General features: G+C 33.0%; 1 protein-coding gene across 1 annotated transcript; it reads right to left on the reverse strand.

Moving 5' to 3' along the window:
* Positions 1–2176: 2176 nt before the first annotated feature.
* LOC120090983 (palmitoyl-monogalactosyldiacylglycerol delta-7 desaturase, chloroplastic-like) lies at positions 2177–17690 on the reverse strand. Its single transcript, XM_039048734.1, has 4 exons — positions 17386–17690; positions 16753–17100; positions 15679–15785; positions 2177–2525 (listed from the first exon to the last, which is right to left on the reverse strand). Exons 1-4 carry the CDS (start codon positions 17683–17685, stop codon positions 2327–2329), a joined length of 954 nt encoding a protein of 317 aa, XP_038904662.1. The 5' UTR covers positions 17686–17690; the 3' UTR covers positions 2177–2326.
* Positions 17691–24471: the final 6781 nt, after the last annotated feature.

The raw sequence follows: 24471 nt of genomic DNA on the forward strand, positions 1-24471 counted from the left end.
CTATGGGTTGTTGCAATGCTTGTCTATAAGTTAATTAGCCGCGTCTAACTGCCTGAGAAGGTAAGAGATGAAATGCACTAAAGCAAAGTATGCATTATTCCTAGAGATAGGCACAATCTTATGCTCAACGCAACCATGCACTATAGAAATATAGTCATGTGGCTGACCATCGAGAAGTGTGCGATGCATTAGTGTGACGAACTGGGATTACTTAAGCGATTTAAGATAATAAATATTACTATGCGTTAACGGTGTTGTGTATCTACCAATTCTCATCGCAAGTCTCCTATTGCTCAATCTGTTTAGTTAGGAGTAGGAGTAGGGTGTAAATCCATTAAACTTCTTCTTTTTACTTTTATTCATCACCTCGAACGCATTGCTTCACAACCATTATTGAGTGACAAGTCCCTGTGTTCGACCTCAGATTACCTGTGAAACTTGCGTTTTCGTTATACTTGGCGAGAAGTTAAGAAAGCTTATGATAGGAACGCATGGTCATTGCATACTAGATTAATGCATTTTCATTCGAACGCATGACCTCTGACGCATAGGCATAAACGCATAGCTTAAGCATGTACAACGCATGATTGCGTGTAATAACCCCATCATCTTTCCTTTTAACCAACAATCACCCTTCATAGATGCTCGTAAGTACAGCTGGACCAATTTATCGTTTTGTCCCTGTTATTACATCTTACTCCTTAAGTACCACTGATCTCTCTAACAAACAATACAACATAGTCTTACTATGTGTGGACACCTCTCGGGCCATGAGAAGGTGTGTGCTGCCACATCGTTCAAGCCCCGGGATCAGCCCTTAAGGGAGAAATCTATCTACTTACCCCTACTTCGGGGAAGAAGTGAATTCCATCTTGTGTAGCTGAGTTCCCAGCTCCCAAATCAGACGAATCTCAGCGACCTGGCCACTCGCACCCATGTAAATCAAAGAACCACCCTCAATGGCAGGAGTTTCCAACTCACTCAAGATTGAGATCATGTTACCTATGGTCATTCTAGTGAAGTGAAGTCTCTGTCATGAAGGACGTTATATAACAGGACGTTAACATTTCGTGATTAGGTCTTATACAAACTCTTTGTATAGGACGCCCCCACTCGCATGTCCCCACACGAATGATCAGGATTAGACCATCTGTGGCAAGTCACAATACTTTTAACCATTTCACAAAACGGGTCTCATCCATAGCATTACCAGGATAAGATTTCCTTCCTATAGCCATATACTACAGACCATTTTGGTTATCACATAAGACATGATCCACTTGTATGTCACCACATACATGCTTAAGTTACATAATGACAACCGGGGCTTTTAGTTTATTGGTTTGTGGTAAAACAAATAAAACATCCAATGTGCAAAGTCAAGAAGTGAAGTAAATATCATATATTATACATCACAAGTGTTCGTACAACATGTGCTTACAAACTATAGAACACGAGATTTTAGGGCATCATCCCCAACAAACAAAACCTAAATTGATGAACACTTTGTATGAGTAACAAAAGTTATGGCCATTTATTTTACGAAGTGATATTTCTTTTTTCCAAATCGTTAAAAGAATAGAAAAAAACAGTATATAAAACTAATTTATTAAAAATATGAAAATGTACAACTAATTTATTAACAATGTATGTATAAAATTATGAAGCTCAATGTATAACTTAAATTTAGTGTATTTGTTTTTTTTTTATTTATTTCTAACTTAAGCATAGAGTGGACGTGGACACTTGCCACCTCGGTATCGTTAATTTTTTTTTTTTTTTTTTTGCAAGATTATCATTTCTCTCCAAACAAACAAATTTATTGTTGTTGTTTCTTCCCATCAATAGAACTTATGAAGCTCAAATAGTCATATATCGATCCAAAAAATTGGGATCCAATCCAAGAGTATGGTAATCTCAAAGAGATACCATTTTTAGGGACATATTAAGTATCCCATTTTGAAAAAATGAAGAGTCACTACAATATGTAACACGTATGAGTTACTCCTCTCGTGACCAATTAAATTTTAAGATAAAATCCCAATTTATCTAATAATTTTATCATTCAATATCTACCATCCAACCTTCAAGTAACATACATTATTTACAAGGGCAAAATACTCAATTTTAATATTTTATTATTACAAATAGTTTCAAAACTACCCAAAAATTCCACTATTTTTTGAAAGTATGATATTTTATTATTCATTAACACTATATATATAGCTGGATTACATGATCTCATCCAAATCATAATATGTAAATTCATACGGGCATGATTTATTTTTTTCAAGTATAAAGCATGTCATTTTAGAAAGCTTTCATTTCATTTGTTCATAGTCATCCTTTGCTTGTGGCTTTGAGTGGGTAATTTTACATCTGTGGCAACTCCAATGACTTTAAGGAACATAATAACATACCAACCAAAATCAAGTTGCCACCATTCAAGTCCATACTTAGCTGAATACTCAAATGCATGATGGTTATTGTGCCAACCTTCTCCAAAGGAAAGAAAACTCACCCACCTAAAACCAACCAAAAATCAATATAGTATTAAAGATATACAACCAATTAATCTTATAATAAAGGGGAAAAAAACTAAAATAAAGGGTATAAATGTTAGTAATCTAATGAAACATAATTCTCTATTTAATATTAATGCTTTCTTCTTTTTTGATAAATCATGAAAATACCTACTAATAGTATATTCTTTGTTCAAAAGCTTGGCTCTGGGCTGGGAAGAAAATGATAATACTGAATAGTTCCTCCATTCATTATTTGACACATCATTTAATGATATATTATTTTATTTCATGAGTCTAATATTTAATTTTTAAATGTTTGTTTTTGACATTATTGAATTGAGATAGTATGAAAAAAAAAATTCATATAAACTACTATAACACTAAAAATTTTCTCATCAACTGGGCAAAGATTTTTGTTGCCTAGCAATATAAATCAACAAATTATTTTTGAAAAAGATACGAAACGTAGATCAGTAGGTGCATTGGATTATCCCAACTAAGTTGGCACAATCGTAGCATCCTCACCATATTCCACATCCCAAATATATTTCATTGAACACAAGGGAATCAAACAAAATGAGGGACTAGAGGAAAGCCCAAATTACATAAAAACTCTTAGATTAAGAGCTATATCTAAGGGACTATAGCTTTTGAAATGTTTGGACCTATAAGACCAACCACCTTTGTGAGCATAACATCTTACCAAAGATTTATTAAACTCGTATAAGAGTCTATGAATCAACAAATTTTTGACACGTGGTATAAGTCGATGCCAATAATCTATTTTTAAATATTTTTGTTAAGATACACTATTTTGGTCCTTATATACTGAGGTTGAGGTCAACCTTTTCTTTTATACTGTGGGTACCATTTTATTTTAATTGTTATACCTTCAATTGTCACATTTTTAGTTATTAGTACTTTCCGTAAATATTAAATATTAGTCACTATATTTCTAATACATCTTAAATTTAGTCTTTCAAAACTATTTTTATATCGAAATTGGTTAATTAATAATAATAATTCTTATTCAAGAAAATACATTATGTAAATATATTTTCAAAATATAAAATAAATGTTAATAGTATTGGGTATGACGCCTTAAACACTCGTTGGGTCCTGTAGTTTGTAAATATTGCATTGAACAAACCGCTTTTGATGTAATAATATATGATATTTTCTTCACTATTGTCTATGAAACATGAGATGTTTTATTTGCTTTACCACAAACTAATAAACTAAGATCTCTGGTTGTCGTTGTAACTTAAACATGTATGTGGAGTCATACAGGTGGTTCATGCCTTAAGTGATAACTAAAATGGTCCGTAGTATATGGATATAGGAGGGAAACCTTATCCTGGTGACACTACGGATGCGACCCGCTTTGTAGAAGAGTTACAAGTATTGTGACTTGCTACAGATGGTTTGATCCTGATCATTCATGTGGAGACATGCGAGCGGAGGCATCCTATACAAAGAAGTTTATATAAGACTGGACCACGAAGTGTTATAGTCTCGTTATATAATGTTGTTCATGACAAAGATTTCACTTTATTAGGATGACCATAGGCAACATGACCTCAATCATGAGTGAGTTGGGAACTCCTTCCTTTGAGGGTGGTCCTTTGATTTGCATGGGTGCGAGTGGCCAGATTATTGACTCAAATCTACCACTTTGGAGATTCGTCTAATTTGGGAGCTGGGAACTCAGTTATACAAGATGGAATTCAGTCCTTCCCCGAAGCAGGGGTAAGTAGATAGATTGCTCCTTTAAGGGCTGATTTCGAGTCTTGAACGATGTGGCGCTACACACCTTCTCATGGCTTAAGAGGTGTCCACACATAGTAGGACTATGTTGTATTGTTCATTAGAGGGATCAGTGGTACTTAAGAAGTTAGATGTTACTACAGGGGAAAAACGGTAAATTAGCCCATACGAGTACCTGTGAAGGGTTATCGTACTGGTAATTGGTTATATCTGATGGACACAGAAATATATTTGTGATGAGAAGAGTGCAGTTGTCGATCTTTAGTGGAATGCTTGACAGTTAACGAATGGTGGATCTCGTGGCTAAAGATTTTAGTCAGCTATTCACGTACCGTTGGAGCTTCAAGCCATCCATAAGGTCCCCTTGGTAGCTCAATGGATTCAAGTTGAGAATAAGTTTTGGGTCGGTTTAGAGTGTTCAAATTGATAAGAGATAGTTTGATTATATATGATATGATTAATTAAACGGTTCAATTATATATGATATAGTTGACATGATGTATGAGACACATTAATTGGAGAAAAATGATATAAATATGATTTATATCTAGTGGAGGAGAAAAGAACTTTGGTTTATATGTTGCATATGATGTGATATTAAACTATAAGTTTTAAATATAATGTGATTATATTTATTTATAATTAAACAATTATGAGATAATTGTTAGTGGTTTTTCTCCATAACCGTACATACAAGTGGGAGGTTGCATTCAGTTTTCGTAACTGAAGGATAAAATGAAAATAATTTTCATTTTGCAAAGAGATCGAATAATCACTTCATGATTAGTACACTGCCCATCGTCTAGCTAACGAGAGCATACACGATAGCTCAAGTTTTCCTAAATGATTGTGTACACGCACAAATTTTCTAAACGATCATATAGCTTTTTCTAAACGACCGCGTGCGAGAGCGAGATTTCCTAAACGATCAGCCCCGATTTACTAAACGATCGTGCACCTATTTCTAAATGATCAAGCACCCGTCAATACGATAGACTCCAAATCTCTCTTACTTGCTTGGTTGTTGTAAATGATCGTTCATTCCTCCTTCACTCTACGAAATCCAATAGAGCCCACACCTCATAGATTCTCACTCGGAGAATACAGAGGTTACTGAGTGATGGTGTCCTCCTTGTTGCTTGTTCGTGTAGAAGACCATTCGGTGGTTAGCGATAGTGAGATTTGGTGGACGATTAACTTGGCATGCACAGCGACGACGTGAGTTGCTGATCTTGACGTGAGCGAGAGATACACAAAAGAAAGGTTCTTCAAAGGTGAGTCTTTCGATTCTTTGCATTTAAGTTTTTTCAAAGCATGCCGTAATTTATTCTTAGATACATAACTTGTTGAATGTTTGTGAATGAGGTATTACTGTCACAATGAATTTGGAATGATCTTGCTTCCACTCATAGATCTTGCTTCCACTCATAGGTCCTCTTTGATAAGAGTTCATTCAAAAAGATACTTTATTTGTAATAACCTAAATTTTCATGTAATTTTCATTAATTTATCTCAAAATATGTGGATGTTATTTTGTTAAATAAAGGCTAAAATTGAGTCTTGAAGGTAGGCTATTTAATTTGAAGGATATTTGTAAAGATTTTTGAATTTTGAGTTTTATTGGATAATTTATTTGGGGAAAGTTGGATAATTGAATTTGGAGTTTAAAATATATTGGAGGGAAACTTTGGAAAAGATTTAGGACATTAGACTTGATTTAATTAGGGTTAATTAATAAGAAGAATTTTGGAAGTTTAGTGTGGATTTGAGATTTGAGAAGGAAAAGGAGGGAAAAAAAATTATTATATATGTTTTATGATTGGATGTAAAAAGAAAAAGAAAAAGAAAAAAATTGAATTAAAATTCTCTCTCTCTGCTTCGCATGCGGTAACCCTCCCCCAAAAACCCTCTATCCATCGTTTTCTTCTTCTTCGCGTGGGTCACCAGCCATAGGTCACTCTCACGTCAGCCATCTCCCAGCCGGCCGCTTAGGTTACGCCGCTCACCGCGCCAATGCTCCTCCGCCTGCAACCATGTATCATTGTTGGTCGTGAGTCGTCGCTACGCACCACCTCCGATTGAACATCGGTAAGCATATCTCTATCTCCTCAAGTTGTTCTGCACTTCACGTCTCAAGCCATGCGTCGCCATTTTTCGCCAGCTGCTGATTCTAATCGAGCGGATCTTCCCGCTGGTTGCTGAGTGCGCGGCTCATTAACAACCGCAGTTCGTTGCACGATTTGAGTTCCATCCAGCGTCACCGAGATCCGTTTTGATTAATTCTGCCCACCTATTCGCTCGTTCAGCTACCGAATCTCGCAGGAACCTTGAGATTTAAGTAAGGGTCGGTTGTTTTAGGTAAGTTTGAAGAATTTATTTGGAAGATCTTGGATATCCATGGAATCTTGGCACTAATTGGTTGTTACCCATTGAACTTCAATTTTAGGATGCGAGTTTCGGGAGGAGTTGAGGTGCTGTCCACTTGGTTTGAGACCATGTTGATAAAATTTTGGTAAGTTTGTTGGGTCTTTATTGATAATTTTTGTTACCTACTAAGTATCAGATTAGTTAGGGATATAATTGTGATATAGAAGGTTGGACTTGCTGGTTCAAAGTTGTTGTCCATTGAGATTAAAGGTGGAATTTAGTACTAAAGTTGTTGGATCGTGTTGGTTTTATTACTTGAGATGATGTTTGGACCAACACACTTTGGATAAGGATATTTGGAATTGTTTGGAATTGATTTGACGATATTTAGATAATTTGGCGGATGGAATTGGGCTCTAAAGGTTGAAATAAAATTTGAGATTATGTTGTAGGTTATAATTCAAGCTTCTGTTAAAGGTTGTTTTGCTTGTAAAACAATATTGGAACTTGTAATTTGAATTAAGTGGTTTTCTATTGGTTTGTCTTCGAACCAATCGTCCCTATCACTTGGGCTGGTTACTTAAGACTACTTGGACTATTTATTGAGACTGTGATTTAACTGATTATTTCAGACTATTTGGACTAATAATTTATGATTGATTAAACTACATGATTGAATGACGTTGACTGATTGAATTGGACTGTTTGAACCATAATGAGTGTACTATTGACTGAGGATATATTGCAAATTTTTTTCCTAACATAAACGACTGTAAAATATAACACATGAGTCATATAAAAACTTAAGCATGTTAAATTATGGAGTTCTCGTTAGTTTTTCTTATCTAGGTAGGTGTACGTATATGACTTTATATATGTACATTTATGACTGATCGTGGACCTTCGGGTTACATACTATAACTGATGCATGTTCCTTCATATTCATGTTTATGGCTTATTCGTGTACCTTCGGATTACACACTATGATGGATGCATGTTCCTTCGGGTTCATGTCTACGACTAATTTGTGTACTTTTAGGTTACACATTATGACTGATGCATGTTCTTTTGGGATCACATTTATGACTAATAGGTGACCATTCGGGATCACTGTGACTAGAATGAAATGGATGTACATTGATGCCTATATAAACTAGCTGACAGGTAACCTAAAGGGCTTAGTAGCGGGTCTTACTGGGTATTGTTGTACTCATCCTTTCCTCTTTTATGTTTTTCTTTTAGGAAATGATAGGAATGGATTGATAAGGGATAGATGGGACCTACGATAGAGCCATATGAAGACAAGAGAAATCGCTTCTGCTCAGTCTATGTTTTTTTCATTTGATTGTTTTGAAACTAAAATTTAATGTCAAACAAAAATTTTAATGTTTTGAATGTTTTCTTTGTAAATATTTTTAGGGGCCTAAACAAAGGTTTTACTTATTTATTAATTTTCTAGTTTATTTTGGTAAACTATCTTTATTGTTTTATTGAATTTTATTTTCCTCAATGGTCAAAATATTTGGGTTTTAATGTGTATTTATGAGTAACAACCCATGTCAAAGTTCTTAAAAGGTCAAATTATTACAATTGGTATCAGAGCGCAAGTTTTAGGTTTTGTAAACAGACTTACGATGTAAGTCCAGGATGTACGTCCTTTATGGCTCATTCACGAATCCTTCGTCCTTGTTAAGTATGTTCTATCAATGAATGTTCTATTAAAAACTTGTTTAAAAGCATTCATGTTTATGGTTTATCTACTGATTGATTGTTATTGCTAGTTTAATGACCTGAAAGAAGTTAGTGTGAGATAGTTATTTTGTTCTGGTATTATGGAAAGAAAGAAAAATTACTAAGAGGCCATTTGGCGCTAGTTTATTTCATGGAAGGACGGTTAGAAATGGACATATTTCTATTCAAAAGTACTAAAACTTGATAAAACTATGTAGCGTTATGAACTTATGATGGAAAAGAAAAAAATAATTTATTTGTTTAAGTCATAGAATAAGGTACACGAGTTGGGAATTCATTGAGGAATAGTATTGAGTTTTGCATTGAGAGAATAAAATTGGTGGTACTACAAGAAACTTTATCACAAGGCATACGTTCTCAGGTACAGGATTAAAGTTTATAATATAAGAAAGAGGTGAAGAAGAGACTTTAATTCTATTAAAGATTACTAGATCTTATAGTCAAAATGTTTAAAGAGGAATTTCAAAAGAATTAATAGGTTATGATCACTTTCATGGTGTCGAAGTTGGTAGACTGAGTAAGGTATGGTGTTTTGGTTCTTCATCTCATAAAGAGTCCTTCATACTATCAGTTTACTCCAATTAATAATTCTTCTTCCTTTTAGGCAACATGACGAACTTGAATTTAACAAGAAAAGTCAATACGATCGAAAATGAAGTTGATTTAAATTGGATAAAGGAAAACAAGTTGTTGGATTTAATTATTGCTCTCTAGGTACTTGGATTGGTCAATGTGTTTGCTGTGATGGGGAGAAAAACTCAAGTTTAATTAACTATGCCAAGAGAAAGCATAAATATCTGGAGTTTAAAAGCAATATCAACTAGCGGAGAATGCTCTACTAAAGGTTGAAATTGGGATTGTTGATTATGAATAGTCACATGATTCTTTTTTGGGAATTAAGTTTCACTTGGAAAAAAAATGACTCGAATTTAGTGGTTTTATCCAAAATAAGTGTGAAGAAGAGAAGCATTTAAGAAAAGTTGCTATTTTTGAGAGATAAAGGAAAATGTGTCCAAACCTCCTAAGTACTTAAATATGGTTTGGATTATAAGATATGTTTTGATTAGTGGCTACACCGGGTTATTTGGGTGTAAAAGAAGAAACTCTTATTATCATGTGGAACTTTGGGACAATATGTGGTTGGTAGAAAGATAACTTACTGATGTGATTGGCTGTAGAACTTTGTTTTAGTACAAGAATTTATTTCCAAAATAGAAAGTTAAAAAAGGATAATTTAAAGTGGGGTTAATAGCAAGAACCGATGTCAGAAACTATTGACAAGGAATGTTGAGGATTCCTTAGTTAAGAAGTGAATCGTTGAAGGCATTAGCAAGGTTTAAAGAGATTTTAACTTTGTATGAAATTGGAGACATAGACTAGCTAGGCGATAAATTTGATGGAAAAAGGAAAGTAATCCAACTTGATGTAGACAAAAAGTTATATAAGTCTTAAAGTAAGTTAGATCTCTCAAGACCATAACTAGTGCAAAAGGTAGACTTGCTGATAAGGTTGAGTTGATAGCAAGTAAATAGATGTGATGAAGTAGCTTGAAGTTATATAAACATGAGCTTTTCAGTAAAGTTCTTGACGTGCCTTAATGTTTTGTCTTGCATCACAACAGATTTTGTATATTAGAGAAGAAAGGTAGTTTCATGCGACTGTATCAATTGTTACAGATTGACTATGCTAGCAAATCTCGATTGTAGGGGGTTGTCGGAGCAATTCCTAATCCTGGACTTGAGATGCCATAAGATATATATATTTTTTTCTTGCATAGACACTGAAGTTACTATAGAGTATGGACTTTCTCAATACAATTGTATGAATCAGGAAGGTTATTATCTTAGAACCTATCTTCAAGTAATGGTTAACAGCTATTATGAGGTAATGATGATGTATTTTAGATTGACAAATGCTCTACAGTATCTTGAGTAGATAGAAAATTTATGCCGATGTTAGACATAAAGACTTAGAGTTTGAGGTAAGTGATAAAATATTCTTGAATGTGGCACTGATGAAAGTTTTTTAAGGTCTTGAAGGAAAGGAAAACTGAATCCAGTTGTTATTGGGCTGTTGGAGGCCCTAAAGAAAGTTAGCCCTATAACTTGTCATTTAACCTTGCCAGTGTCTCTTTCAGCTGTCCATAATGTTTTTTATGATATTATGTTGAGGAAGTACATAGTGGACCCATCTCACATTATTGATTATGAGCCTTTGCAACTGAACGAGAACTTGAGTTATTAGGAGAAGTCTATACAAATTCGAAATGAAGACTATATGTAGCCGATAGATAACACTAATAAAAGTTTTATGACAGAACCATCAATCTGAGGAAGTAACATGGAAATGAGAGGATGAGATGAGGTCACAATATTTGGAGCTCTGTCAGAACTAAAAAGTTTCGAGGACGAAAATTTCTTAAGGAGGGAAGAATGTAACAACTCGAATTTTCATGTAACTTTCATTAATTTACCTCGAATTGTTTGGATGTTATTTTTTCATATGGAGGCTAAAACTGAATATGGCAGATAAGCTATTTAATTTGAAGGATATTTGTAAAGATTTGGGAATTTTGAGATTTATTAGATAATTTATTTGAGAAAAATTGGATAGTTAAATTTGGAGTTTAAAATATATTGGAGGGAAATTTTAGAAAATATTTGGGACACTGGGCTTGATTTAATTAGGGTTAATTAATAACAATAATTTTGGAAGATTAGTGTGGATTTTCAATATAAAAAGGAAAAGGAGGGGAAAAATTATTATATATGTTTTAGGATTGGAAGTAAAAAGAAAAAGAAAAAGATTGAATTAAAATTTTCTCTCTCTTTCCCAGCTCACCCACAAAACCCTCATCCATCATTTTTTTTTTTTCTTCTTCGCGTGGGTCACCAGCCGCAGGCCACTCTCACCTCAACCTTCTCCCAGCCAGCCACGTAGGTTATGCCACTCACCGCGCCAATGCTCTTTTGCCTACAGTCGTGTGTCTATTGGGTTTTATATCCTAAAACCCATGGTTTGTAAACAATTAAACTTATTCTATTATCAATAAAGATGTTATTGATGTTTATTCAGTAAAGTTGTTATTGAATGTATGAATTGCTCATTTTTTTTAGAAAGAACCTAAAACCAATAAACTAAGATTCGTGGTCATTATATGAGTACTTGGACTTATGTGGAGACATAAGAGTGAATCAAGTTCAAGTACATAGCCAAAACGGTCTATAGTATATGGATAAGGCTGGGTATCTTATTCTGGGGACACTATCGCATGCGACTCACTTTGTATTTAGTACAAACAATGTGATCCTGAATCGTCCAAGTAGAGATATGCGAGTGGAGGCATCTTGTGCAAAGAGTTTGTATAAGACCGGACCAAGAAATAAGTCACTCTTACTTTATAGCATTTTTTACTGTTTAAGACTGGATATTTCAAAACGATGACCTAGGTAACTTGTCCTTAATCCTGAGCTAACCATGAACTCTTGTTTATTTGGGATTATCCTTAGATTTTCATGGGTGAGGGTTGACCCAACAGTGTCGGCTCAATAAACCCCTCATTTTAGGGGTAAGACCGAGTAGATAGCTAGGGACATAGGGTGGAAGATGGAATTCACTCCTAGACTCTTTTAAGGATAGTAGAGAGGTTGTTTCCTTAAGTGCTGACTCCGAGTCTTGAATAAGAGGTCCCACCCTCTCATTGGCTCGTGAGGGACTTGGCTTGATGATTGGATCATAATTCAATTGTTCATTAAAGGATTAGTGAGACTTAAGGAGGAAGATATAATCTCAAGGTAAAATAGTTTTTGACCCAACCATTATTATGAACAACTTGTGAAGAGTCGTCTTACTGATCATGATTAAATCAAGTGGACAAAAATATATCTACAGTGAGGAGAGTTCAACTACTGGGCTTTAGTGGAGTGATTCCATAGTTAACAAATGTTGATTAATTCAATTTAAAGAGTTTATCCAATTAATCTCGGATCGTTGGAGCTCATGATTAGTAGGTCTATTAAGTTCCCCTACTAGCTTACAAACGGACTAAGCCTTAGAATATCGTGGCGAGAAAATTTGAAACATTCAAATTTGAATTTAGGGAATTCTTAATTATATGTGATATAGTTAAATGCTTAATTATTGCATTAAACGAAATTGGAGAATTGAATAATATTTAAATTTGAGTTAAATATTAATTACATGAATAGGGATTTATTTTGAAGATTTGGTGTTTAATTAATTTAATATTTGATATTAAATTAATTAAATTATTTAATTAATTATTAAGAATTAATTTTATACAAAATTAACGATGGATTTAATTTTGTTGAAAAATTAATGAATTTTATATGATTTTAATTATTGAATTAATATTTTATAAAATTAATTTTTCATTTCAATTTTTGGAATTTAATTTCAAAAATTGGAAAATTGAATTTTGTTCAATTTTAAATGAAAAAAATTGTTGAGTGGATTTATCCCACTTCAACCTCTTATATTCCACCTCTAAAATCACTAACAATTGAATGGCTTTGTGGAAATACCTTATGCAATATAATTGCATGTAGGAAAGGATTAAAACAGATGAAGTTTGTTGAGAATTGGGGGTGGTGGCATGCTGAAATTCTAAAGAAGAAAGGTTCTTCACATGCTACACCAAGACTGAAATCCTCCTTTATTCCTTTAAAATTCCTATTCAATTTGGATTCTATAATCCAATCTAAGGGTCTAGAGGATAGTAAGGAAGATAAGTGGTGGTCTACAAACTATTGAAGAGGAAATTCGAGCTGGAATTGAAGTAAATGAAGAATTCTAACAAAGATATTTTTCCAAAAACCCTACTTCTATGTATTGAACTTGCATGTTTCTTTGCTAAACTTGATGGAATTAGAGTGCTAAACTTAAATGTCAACACCAACAGTATCATTGTCGGTTGTGAGCCGAAGGTGGGCTCACCACCTTCGGTTGAACACCGGTAAGAAAATCTCTCTCTCCTCAAGTCGTTTTGCACTTCATGTCTCAGGTCATTGTTGCTCGTCCGTCGATTGTCGCGTCGGATTTCAGCCTCGCGTTGCCAGTTTTCGTCAGCTGCTGCTTCTAATCGAGCAGATCTTGCCGCTAGTGTTGAGTGCGCAGCTCACAAACAATCATCGTTGGTTGCACGGTTCGAGTCCCATCCAGTGTTGCCGACATCCGTTTTCATTTAGTTCTGTCCACATATCCGCGCCATTCAGCCACCGAATCTCACGAGAATCTTGAGACTTAAGTAAGGGTTGGTTGTTTTAGGTGAGTTTTGAGGATTTCTTTGGAAGATCTTAGATACCCATAGAATTTTGCCACTAATTGGTTTTTACCCATCGAATTTCGATTTTAGGATGCAAGTTTTGGGAGTTGAGGTGCTATCCACTTGGCTTGAGACCCCGTTTTGATAAAATTTTGGTAAGTTTTTGGGGTCTTTATTGATAATTTTTGTTATACACACTAAGTGTCGGCTTGATTATAGATTTAATTATGATGTAGAAGGTTGAAATTGATGGTTCAAAGCTGCTGTTCATCGAGATTAAAGGTTGAATTTGGCACTAGAGAGAGTTGTTGGGTCGCGTTGTTTTTGTTGCTTGAGGTGATATTTGGACCAACACACTTTGGATAAGGATGTTTGGAATTGTTTAGAATTGATTTGGCGATATTTTGATAATATGGTGGATGGAATTGGGCTCTAAAGATTGAAATAAAATTTGAGATTATGTTGTAGGTTCTAATTCGAGCATCTGTTAAAGGTTGTTTTGCTTGGAAAACGATATCGGAACCTATAATTTGAGGTAAATAACTTTCTCGAACCAGTTGTCCGTACCACTTGGACTGATTATTGAAGACTACTTAGACTGTTTCTTGAGACTGTTAGGACTAATTTGACTGAATATTCTAGATTGATTTGACTGATTATTCTAGACAGTTTGGACTGATAATTTATGACTGAATGAACTATATGATTGAATGACATTGATTGATTGGATTGGATTATTTTGACCATGATGAATGTATTATTGACTGAGGATATATTTAAAATTTTACCCCTAAGATAAACGACTATAAAATATAACATATGGGTTATATGAAAACTATGCATGCTAAGTCATAGGGTTCTTGTTAGTTTTTCTTTTCTAGGCAAGTATACACATATGACTGTATATGTGCACATTTATGATTGGTCGTGAACTTTCGGGTTACACACTATGATTGATGCATGCTATAGGTTCATGATTACGACTGATTCGTGTAACTTCGGGTTACACATTTTGACTGATGCATGTTACTTTGGGTTCATGTCTATGATTGATTCGTGTACCTTCGGGTTACACATTATGACCGGTTCCTTTGGGGATCACGTTTATGACTGATAGGTGACTCTTCAGGATCACTATGATTGAAATGAAATGAGTGTACAATGATGCCTAGATAAACTAGCTACATGTAACCTAGAGGGCCCAGTAGCGGGTCAATTACTTAGTAATGTTATACTCATCCTTTCCTAATTTATGTTTTTCTTTCAGGCAATGACATGAATGGAATGACGAGGGACAGATGGGACCTATGACAGAACCATAGGGGAACAAGAGAAATCACCTCTGCTCAATCTATGTTTTTGTCATTTGTTTTGAAACCAAAATTTAATGTTAGACAGAAAATTTTAATGTTTTGAATGTTTTCTTTGTAAATATTTTTAGGCTTCAAACAAAGATTTTTACTTATTTGTTATTTATTAATTTTCTAGTTTATTTTGGAAATCTGTCTTTATTGTTTTAATAAATTTTATTTTCTTCGATGGGCAAAATATTTGGGTTTTAATGCATATTTATGAATAACAATCCTTGTCAAAGTATTCAGAAAGTCGTGTTGTTACGTTATTATGTTTGGAAAAATTAACAATAAGTTAACTGTAGTAGAGACTAATTTTAAGATTTATTAACAGTATAGGTACTAAAATTATACCTTTAAAGTATACAAATTAAAAGAAATCCAAAAAATTTTAAATACTCGAACGAAAATGATAGTTTAACCTAACTGAAATTTTTAAATTTATAAAAAACATTCAATTCTCGTTCAACTAAGCTTATTTTCAAATTAGTATATGTTGATTCTCACATTGATCATAAAATCCTCATTCCTTTAAAAACTACCATTTTAGGAATATTGTTGTATATAAAAGTTGAAACAAATGCCCAATAGAAAATCAACTACTTGAATAATCTTTCAATGTTAAACTTACCAATTATTTCTGGATAAATCGTTAGTATTCCATTGTTGCTTTCCCCATTTATGACATACTGAATTCACCATAAATATTACATGATATAACATTACAATCCTCACACACTGCAAGAGAAGAGAGTTTAGGGTTAATACACATATTTTCTAAAATACAAAGTTCACCCTAAACTAGGGCTACTTTTAATTGTCTATCTATTTAGAACTATATATTTTTATTTTTTTTTAGTTTCTCTATTATTACAAAGTCACTTTTGAAGTCAACAAAGATATGTGGAGAAAAATGTTCAAATTAACTCTTTATAACATATTTGAAGAAGGTTCTAAAATTTATTAGTTTAGATATCATTTCATTTTATTGAAAGTTGCAATGGAATTTCTAAATTTTGCAAATCTATCAATAACTTTGAAAATTTACAAATAAACCAAAAAAAAAAAAGATTAAATGTAATTTTTATTTTTTATTATTAATATACTCTTTGGTATATTAGTTTATGATATAGAAAATATAAAATATATCATCTGTATAATTGATATGCCAAATTTACCATTCATATAGGATAAATTTTAATAATCAAAAAATGAAAATTAAATTTAACATTTTTACCATATTTGTAATTTTTTTTTAAAAAAAAAACTATCGTCATATTTGTAAACACACTTATATTCTTTTCCTACCTATTGTAATTTCCATTTTACTAAAAAGAAATAGTCTTATCGATCAAGATAATAAAAATAAATAAATAAGACCTATTGTATGCATGATCGAAATATATATATTATTGGTAAAAAAGAAAAAGAAAAGAAAAGAAAGAAAAAGAAACAATGTAGTAATATTATTTTACCATATTTGTAATTTTTTTTTTAATAAAAAACTATCGTCATATTTGTAAATACACTTATATACTTTTCCTATCTATTGTAATTTCCATTTTACTAAAAAGAATAGTCTTATCGATCACGATAATAAAAATAAATAAATAAGACCTATGGTATGCATGATCCAAATATATATATTATTGGTAAAAAAAAAAAAAAAGAAAGAAAAAGAAACAATGTAGTAATATTATTTTACCATTCCCCATAAAACAAAAGGAACTCCTCCAACCATAGAAAGCAAAACTGCCAGAGCAATTGGATGAAGAATATACGTTTTATGAATAAACGTATAGAATATTTGTTTCTCCAAGTCCTTTACATTATCTGGTCTCTCATGCTTCATTACCAATACGAACAAGTTTCTTTCTGCCTCTTTGGAGTCATTAAAGTACTTACGACAAACCTTTTTAGTCAAATTGTAAGAATCCAAAACCCAAGTAATATGACTATACCAAAACCCTTGAATAGGGCTATGTGGATCGTTATCCGTATCAACAAATTGATGATGACATCTATGGGTACTCACCCAATCAATTGGATCACCCTGAAAAGCAAGAAAATAGGTGTAAAGTTTCAAAATAAAATAGATATACTGTTATAAAAACAACAAACAAAGGAAGTAAAAAGGCATAAACAATAGAGAGCAATTTTATTATTAGAGAGAAATATCATATTTTAGATTATAGAGATATCTCTAAGGTCATACGAGAATTTATATATTAGCACATTCCACTAAACCCTAGGTTGCAACATGTACTTGATATGATTTAAACCCAAGAATATATTGACATTTATAAGAACTAATGTATAGTATTATCGAATGTGAAACCTGAAGTGCATGAGCTCCACAATAAGCAAACAAATACTCAAGCCATTTAGGAAGTTTGAAACTCTGATGTGAAAGATTTCTATGGTACGAAATAGTGATGCCGAAAAGACCTGTGATAACGTACAAGACAAGGGCAATCCAAAATGCACCCCAAGTAAATTGAAATGGGGCAAAAATACAAAGTGTATGCAGAATGAAAAGAAGACATGCAATGGTTTTATCTATGTTGGTCCATTCTCTCCTCCTTGGTGACATTGTAGGCTTCACCCTTTCATTTAGTTCTTGTTTTGACACATCCATTACGAGTTTTCTTCAATTTAGGTTTCACCATCTTCAACAACATTAATATATATAGTGCATTTTATGTCTCAATATAATAACTATAATAACTAAACTATAATAACTAATTTAAGTCTCTTTTCCAATCACTAATTTCAACAACAATATAAAAAATTCAACAGAATTTTAAAGCTTCAGCATAAAAAAGTTATTAGTCATTAATGATCCTGATTATACTAGTAGGTTTAAAATTTGACTATTCTCTCAAATATTCAAAGGATGCGCATTTGTGATTGGATAAGTTATTGTGTGGAAGACAAGTGCACATAGGTAATTAATTATACTTAATTGAATTGATTATTACAATTAATTATTCATTAAGTAATTGATAGATAGTAAATTTATGAAAAATTATTTCAAATCGTAAAACTATTGAAAATATTTATAAAATATAACAAAATTTTAGAACTATCAATGATAGACTAGTCTATCAATGTCTATCAGCATCTATCATTGATAGTTTTAAAATTTTGTTATATTTTATAAATATTTTGATTCATTTTTTTATATTTAAAACCAATTCTAAATGTATTGTGTGCGCGTTTATGTGATGGGTATTTCTTCCTCTCTCAAACCTTGTTGAAAAAAAAAATCTAGAAATGAGATTAATTATATATGTATGTAATATCTTCCATTCACTAAATTTGATTCAATTTTTCAGTTAATTGAAATATTAAAATAAATTTAAAATATAAAATCTAAAGAAAAATTAAATAATTAATAGTATTTATTACTACTTTGAATTATATGCATATGATAACGCAAGGCGACATGAGAAATCTAAAGTTTCCAAAATTAAGATCGTAGGGGTTACCGTAGGGTGCAAGCTTCGATATTTGCTTATGTGAATACCGATATTTCTATCTTAGAATGGATGGAGGTGCTTCGTTAGTTGTGGCTTAGTCCAATCTAATAGATACCATCTAACCCACGGGTGTGAAAAACTGAATTGAATCGACGGACCAAACCGGTTCTATTAAGGTAGGATCTATGAAGCAAAGATACTTCATGTGAGACAAAGAATCTATATCAGAGTATCGGATATCGATACTTCCTATATAAGTATCTGACACGTGATTTGACGTATCTATTTCTACACGTACATTTTTTTAAAGAAAAAAGACAAACAACTCATCTAATTTTTCCCAATCTAAAACTAGGCAACCTATTTAAAAAGTTCACTACTTGAGTCCAAATCTAAAAGAAAAAAAATAAATAAAAGACCAAACCCTAGAATCATCTAATCTTCATCTTCACATTTGAGTCCACCGAAATATAAACCATTTAGATATCTTCAACAATTCAATAAAAAAGTTCTTCGTTTATCTTCATATTTCTCCCTCTAATCTTCTTCTTCTTTGTAATATGAGTCATTTTTCTATTACATTTTATTAACTATTGTACTTCAACATCTTAGATGTTGCCTTTTTTATATTGTATTTCAGTGTTTGTATTCTATTTTGTGTCGTTGTTATTAAATTGTATGTTAAATTTATCTATATCCTAGATTTTTGTTTAAGAAAAAGAAAATGTATCTTCAACGTATGAGTATCCTCGTTTTTTATAAATATATATATAAAAATGACGTATCCTTAGACATATCTGTATCTTAGTTTTTAGAAATTGACGAATTGTCGTATATGTGTAGGAAAAATCAGAAGTATTTGAAATCTTCAAGAGATTTAAGATACGTGTGGGGAATGAAAAAAACCTTACAATCAAGGCCATGAGAACCGATCGAGGTGGTGAATTCACATCGAAAAGACATCCAATGTCCGTTAACAGTCCCGAGGACACCGCAACAAAATGGCATGGTGGAGAGGAAGAATCTTACAATCTTGAACATGGCAAGAAGCATGCTAAAGAAAAAGAAGATGTCGAGGGAATTTTGGGCAGAGGCAGTAGCTTGTGCGGTTTATTTGACAAATCGAGCGCCAACCAAAAGTGTGCTTCACAAGACGCCTCAAGAAGCATGGAACGGAAGAAAGCTCGAGATTAGTCACTTCAAGGTGTTTGGGAGTATTGCATATGCTCATGTGTCAGAAGAAAAAAGGACCAAGCTCGATGATCGAAGCGAGAAACTCATCTTCATCAGCTATGATGCAAGTTCAAAAGGTTATCATCTTTACAATCCTTTGAATGGGAAGGTAATGATTAGTCATAATGTTTTTTTTTTATGAGGAAGCCTCTTGGGATTGGAATATACAAGAGGAGGAGTATCATTTCCTTCCATATTTTGAAGAAGACGATGAAAATGAGCCGACCAGGGATGAAATGGGTGAAGGTTTGCCCATTCCAGTGCCACCTCATTCGATCGATCGATCATCATCTGAAGGTTCATCCAGCAATTCGGAGAACGAAATTGGTCCAAGAGAAATTCGAAGTCTACGGGAACTTAATGAGGTAAATGAAAATCAAAATGACATAATTCTCTATTGTCTTTTTGGTGATCGTGAGCCTATTAGTTTCCAAGATTGTTTGAACTCATTTGATGTGAATTCACCACCTCGATCGATTCTCATGGCCTTAATTGTAAGGTTGCTTTCATTCTCCACACGTGCCTCAAATCTCTTGAAGATTTCAAATACTTCTGATTTTTCCTTCAAAAAGTACACCCATGTTTTTCTAGAAAAATCATCAATAAAGAGAAGGAAATATTTACATTTATCTTGAGACTCTGGTTTGATCATTCCACACACATCGGCATGGATGAGTTCTAAAGGCTTTTTTGCTCTTGTCATAGACTCCTTTGGAAAACTACTTCAATGATGTTTGCCAAGCAAACACCCTTCACACACTTGGTTTGCCTTGTGAATGTGTGATAAACCTCGCACCATCTTCTTCTTTGACAAATCTTCTAAACTTCCAAAATTAAGGTGCTTGAACCATAGATTCCATAGCCAAGAGAGATCTTCATAACACGTCTTAAAGAATTTTGGAACATCATTACATATATTCAAAGGAAACATTCGGTTTTTTATCATGGAGACTTTAGCAATAAGTCTCTCATGATTATCCTTTAAATACAAACAATTGTTTTTCATTTGAACTTCAAAACCTTTCTCTAACAATTGTGCTACACTCAATATATTATTTTTTATATTGGGAACGTAATAAACATTTGTGATATATTGATTTTCTCCATTTTTTAACCGAATGAGAATTTTACCTATTCCTTTGATGACGGTCAAAGAATTTTCTCCAAAGGAAATATTACCTTTCTCCATCTCGTTCAACTCCACAAACATCTCGCGTTTTCCACACATGTGATTTGAGACTCCTGTGTCAAGATACCACATACTATCTTGACACTTTTCTTCTCCCTTTGAAACCATAAATAAGGTTCCATTCTCCTCTGCATAATTGAATTGCCTTTGATGGGCTTTTGATGTGCTAGTGGTTGATCGGTCCTAATGCTTTCGATCAATCGACTCTGTTTGAGATGAGTAACATTCATTCGCATAATGTCCATATTTGTTACAACTATAACATGTTACCTGAGATTTATCTCTCCCAGACCTTCCACCATGTCTTCCATGACCTCGACCTCCTCTTTCTCTTGAGGATTTAGACGAGTTTTGAGAAACATCGGTGTTGGCTTCACCTCTTCCACCATGGCCTCGACTACCACGACCTCTTCCACCTCCACGACTATTCTTCTCCTTTTTCACACGATCGGCTCCTCTATGAGTCGATTGGAGCTTGTCCTATGTCGCTTTTGACGTCTCCACATTGGCGATGGTCTCAAACGTATCTTCGTCCACCGATTGATACAAGATATAAACGGCCTTCTTGTCCTTCTTTCTTTTCTTCTTTAACGCATCTCTTTGCACTTGATCGGCTCCAGCTTCTGCCTCTTGGAAAACGTTCTCCACGATCTCCCATACGTCCTGTGCTCCTAGTAACGCTTTTATCTTTATGCTCTAATTGTCATAGTTGAGCTTGGTAAGCATTGGTAGTTGAAGTGAATCTATCCCACCGTTGGCCATTTTTCTCTCAATATTTTCTACTAGCTCCTATACTACTATGTTAGAAAAAAAAAACGTGGAGGACAAATATGATAAATGAGAGATATATTTTCCATTCAACTAAGCATGCCTTTATATAGGCTTACAAACATAACCATAGGAATGTCAATAGTTTAAAGCTATAAATGTCATCAAATGCTCATAACTCACATAACTCCTATAACTCAAAAATCACTATTGATTATAAAAAACTAAAAGTCACACTAAATGCCACAAATAAAGTTTAATAATGACAAACTTTTCAACAATATGAGCATGAATTTCTAATAATATTTTAGGAGAATGCGACAATAATAGCAGTGATTCAAGGTTGGAGTAGTTCAATAACAACAGTGTTTTCTGAATAAGGGAGGGGATTAGTAATTGTCGATGATCAGTTTTGGCTCTTGTTTTTCAAAATGTTGCTAGTTGTCAACGACTGTTGTTTGCTTGATTATCTGTCTAATTTAAAGGGTTAAATGGTAGTTGTCAATGACCAATGTAAAAAATTCTTGTGCCATCTATTTGAAAATCTTTATTAGATGGCCAATGTAAAAAACTCTTGTGCCATCTAAACTGTGATTACTGTGATATAAACACACTTTTGCACCTAAGTTGTTAAGCTAAAATAAATTGATATGAAATTTTATTGCAGTTAATTGTTCTTTCTAAATCTACAAACTTGGATTATGAGTAGGGGTTAAGTTGTTCACTTGGTGTTGTTAGTTTTTCATGTACCTATGGTTAAAACTTATTTCAAAATGGATAGAAAACTTTGACCTACAAGACAAGCTTGTCATTCACAAGGTGAGAATGAACAAAATTTAAGACATAAAACTCTCATTGTTGTAATGAAGTTTTGAACTTAGTTGCAATGAAAGAACTAGCTTCATAATAAGTAAACTTGCATTGAACTGATATAGCTCAAACATGTTTGGATTTAGAGAACTTGATAAAGATTGTTAATTTATTTTTTCTTCTTTGTGGTTCAACTTTATTTCTCACTCTTACTAGTGTTTGCAATAAAACTCTCATTGTTCAACTTTGTTTGACAAGTATCAATTCTATTTTTAGTTCTCTTATGCTTTTGCTTCATATGGTCTGTTGAATTCATCCATGAAAGAGCATCAAATTTAAGAGCTCCCCTCCCATCATTTTGATTTCACATCATGTTTGTATTTTTTGCTAAAGTAATGATATTTATTTGAAATATTTATGTCTGGGTATTTAAATATATGTTTAGTGTATGGATTGCATATTTTTAAGTAGGAAGAGGAAGAAGTCTTCTCTTCTTGATAGAAATTTGTTCATATTTTTTCTTTGGATGTACAAAGCCATTTTGATTACATTTTTCTTTTCAGAAACAAAAAGAAGAAACAAACAGGTGCTGATTTTTTTTTTTTTTTTTAAAAAAATAACTTTTTGTGCATTTGTTGTCTTTGTTCTAATGTTTGATTTAATATGGCTTCTTTAATCTTGAGATATAGGTTTTTAACTTATCCGTGTGCATGATAAATAACAAATATTGTATTCTTGTAGGAAAACTCTCAAGAATATTTAAACTAGCATTATCTTTTCGATGAGTGAAGAAATTCATGCTTACTTTGTACTTTTTTGGTTTTATAGGTGGATGGAGTGTGGCTTTGCATATCTGAAAATGGTCTAAAGCCTATTTTGGTTCTAATCTTTTGGCTTTGGTCCACATTGGCCATTGATGATAACATATCCCCTCCTAAACTACCCTCTTAATCTGGAAGAAGATATGGCTACAACAGTTACTAACCTTTTCGTTGGTACTTATTGCCTACTAACCTACTTAAACTGACTAGAAATCCTGATAACAATAAACATGTATATAATATTCAACAACCAACAGTCATAACCAATAGGGTCTCACATATAGCTAACATATACAAAATGTACATAACACAATGCCCTGTGGCCCCAACTAGTTAACCTAGTCCCTATATGCACAAAACATATGCACAAATATTTACAGGCAACCAGCTAAACTGTTCTAATACTAGAGTCCTGACTTTGAATGGCAGAGCAACAGCAGAGTTATCTTTTGGGGAGTTGACCGCTACTAGCAGAAAGAAAAGTATTTTAAACGAGGTGAGCTCTTAGCCTAGTGAGTGACTTAATAAACATAATTCTCATGTTTAAGATTGGATTTCAAAAACTGTATATTGAAATATAAAATCTTTCCAAGTAGCTATACATGAAAAACTTTGAAACATAACATGTCAGGAAACATAATTAAATTGATCCTTCATTGAGAGAGAACCCTATTGTTCAATCCCTCAACATCAAGCCTTAGTGAAGAGAGAATCCTTTTACTCAATCCTTCGTCGTCAAATACCTACGTGCACGTAGTTATATCTAAGTACCATCATACCTTAGGTACAACTACTTAGATACTTTCTCTAAGTCGTTCAGTACCGAGCTTGATGTATCAAAAATCTCTTTTACTGAATCATGTATGCTTAAATCATAATAACATGAGCTAAGTTCAGCATTCAAGCTCTAAATATAACTACCAACCTATGCTTCAAGTTTTTGATATAATTTCTAACTAAAACATGTTATAAAACTTCTCTTTAAAGAGCTAGTATGCGTTTAAACACATCATGCTTTATAACTTCATTAACTTGCACGCTTTGGTATCATAAGTTCATAAGTAGTTTTCTTGGAAAACTCTTTGTAAAATAACTAGCATGAGATTAATATTTCATTTGAA

This window comes from Benincasa hispida, chromosome 1, assembly GCF_009727055.1.
Source record: "Benincasa hispida cultivar B227 chromosome 1, ASM972705v1, whole genome shotgun sequence".
NCBI classification, from domain to species: Eukaryota; Viridiplantae; Streptophyta; class Magnoliopsida; order Cucurbitales; family Cucurbitaceae; genus Benincasa; species Benincasa hispida.

Coding starts and splice junctions, on each gene's coding strand:
- LOC120090983 (XM_039048734.1), bottom strand. CDS start 17,685: ATGGATGTGTCAAAACAAGAACTAAATGAAAGGGTGAAGCCTACAATG. Junction 17,101..17,385: donor GTGGAGCTCATGCACTTCAG/GTTTCACATTCG, acceptor CTTGCTTTTCAG/GGTGATCCAATTGATTGGGT. Junction 15,786..16,752: donor CTTTTGTTTTATGGGGAATG/GTAAAATAATAT, acceptor CTTCTCTTGCAG/TGTGTGAGGATTGTAATGTT.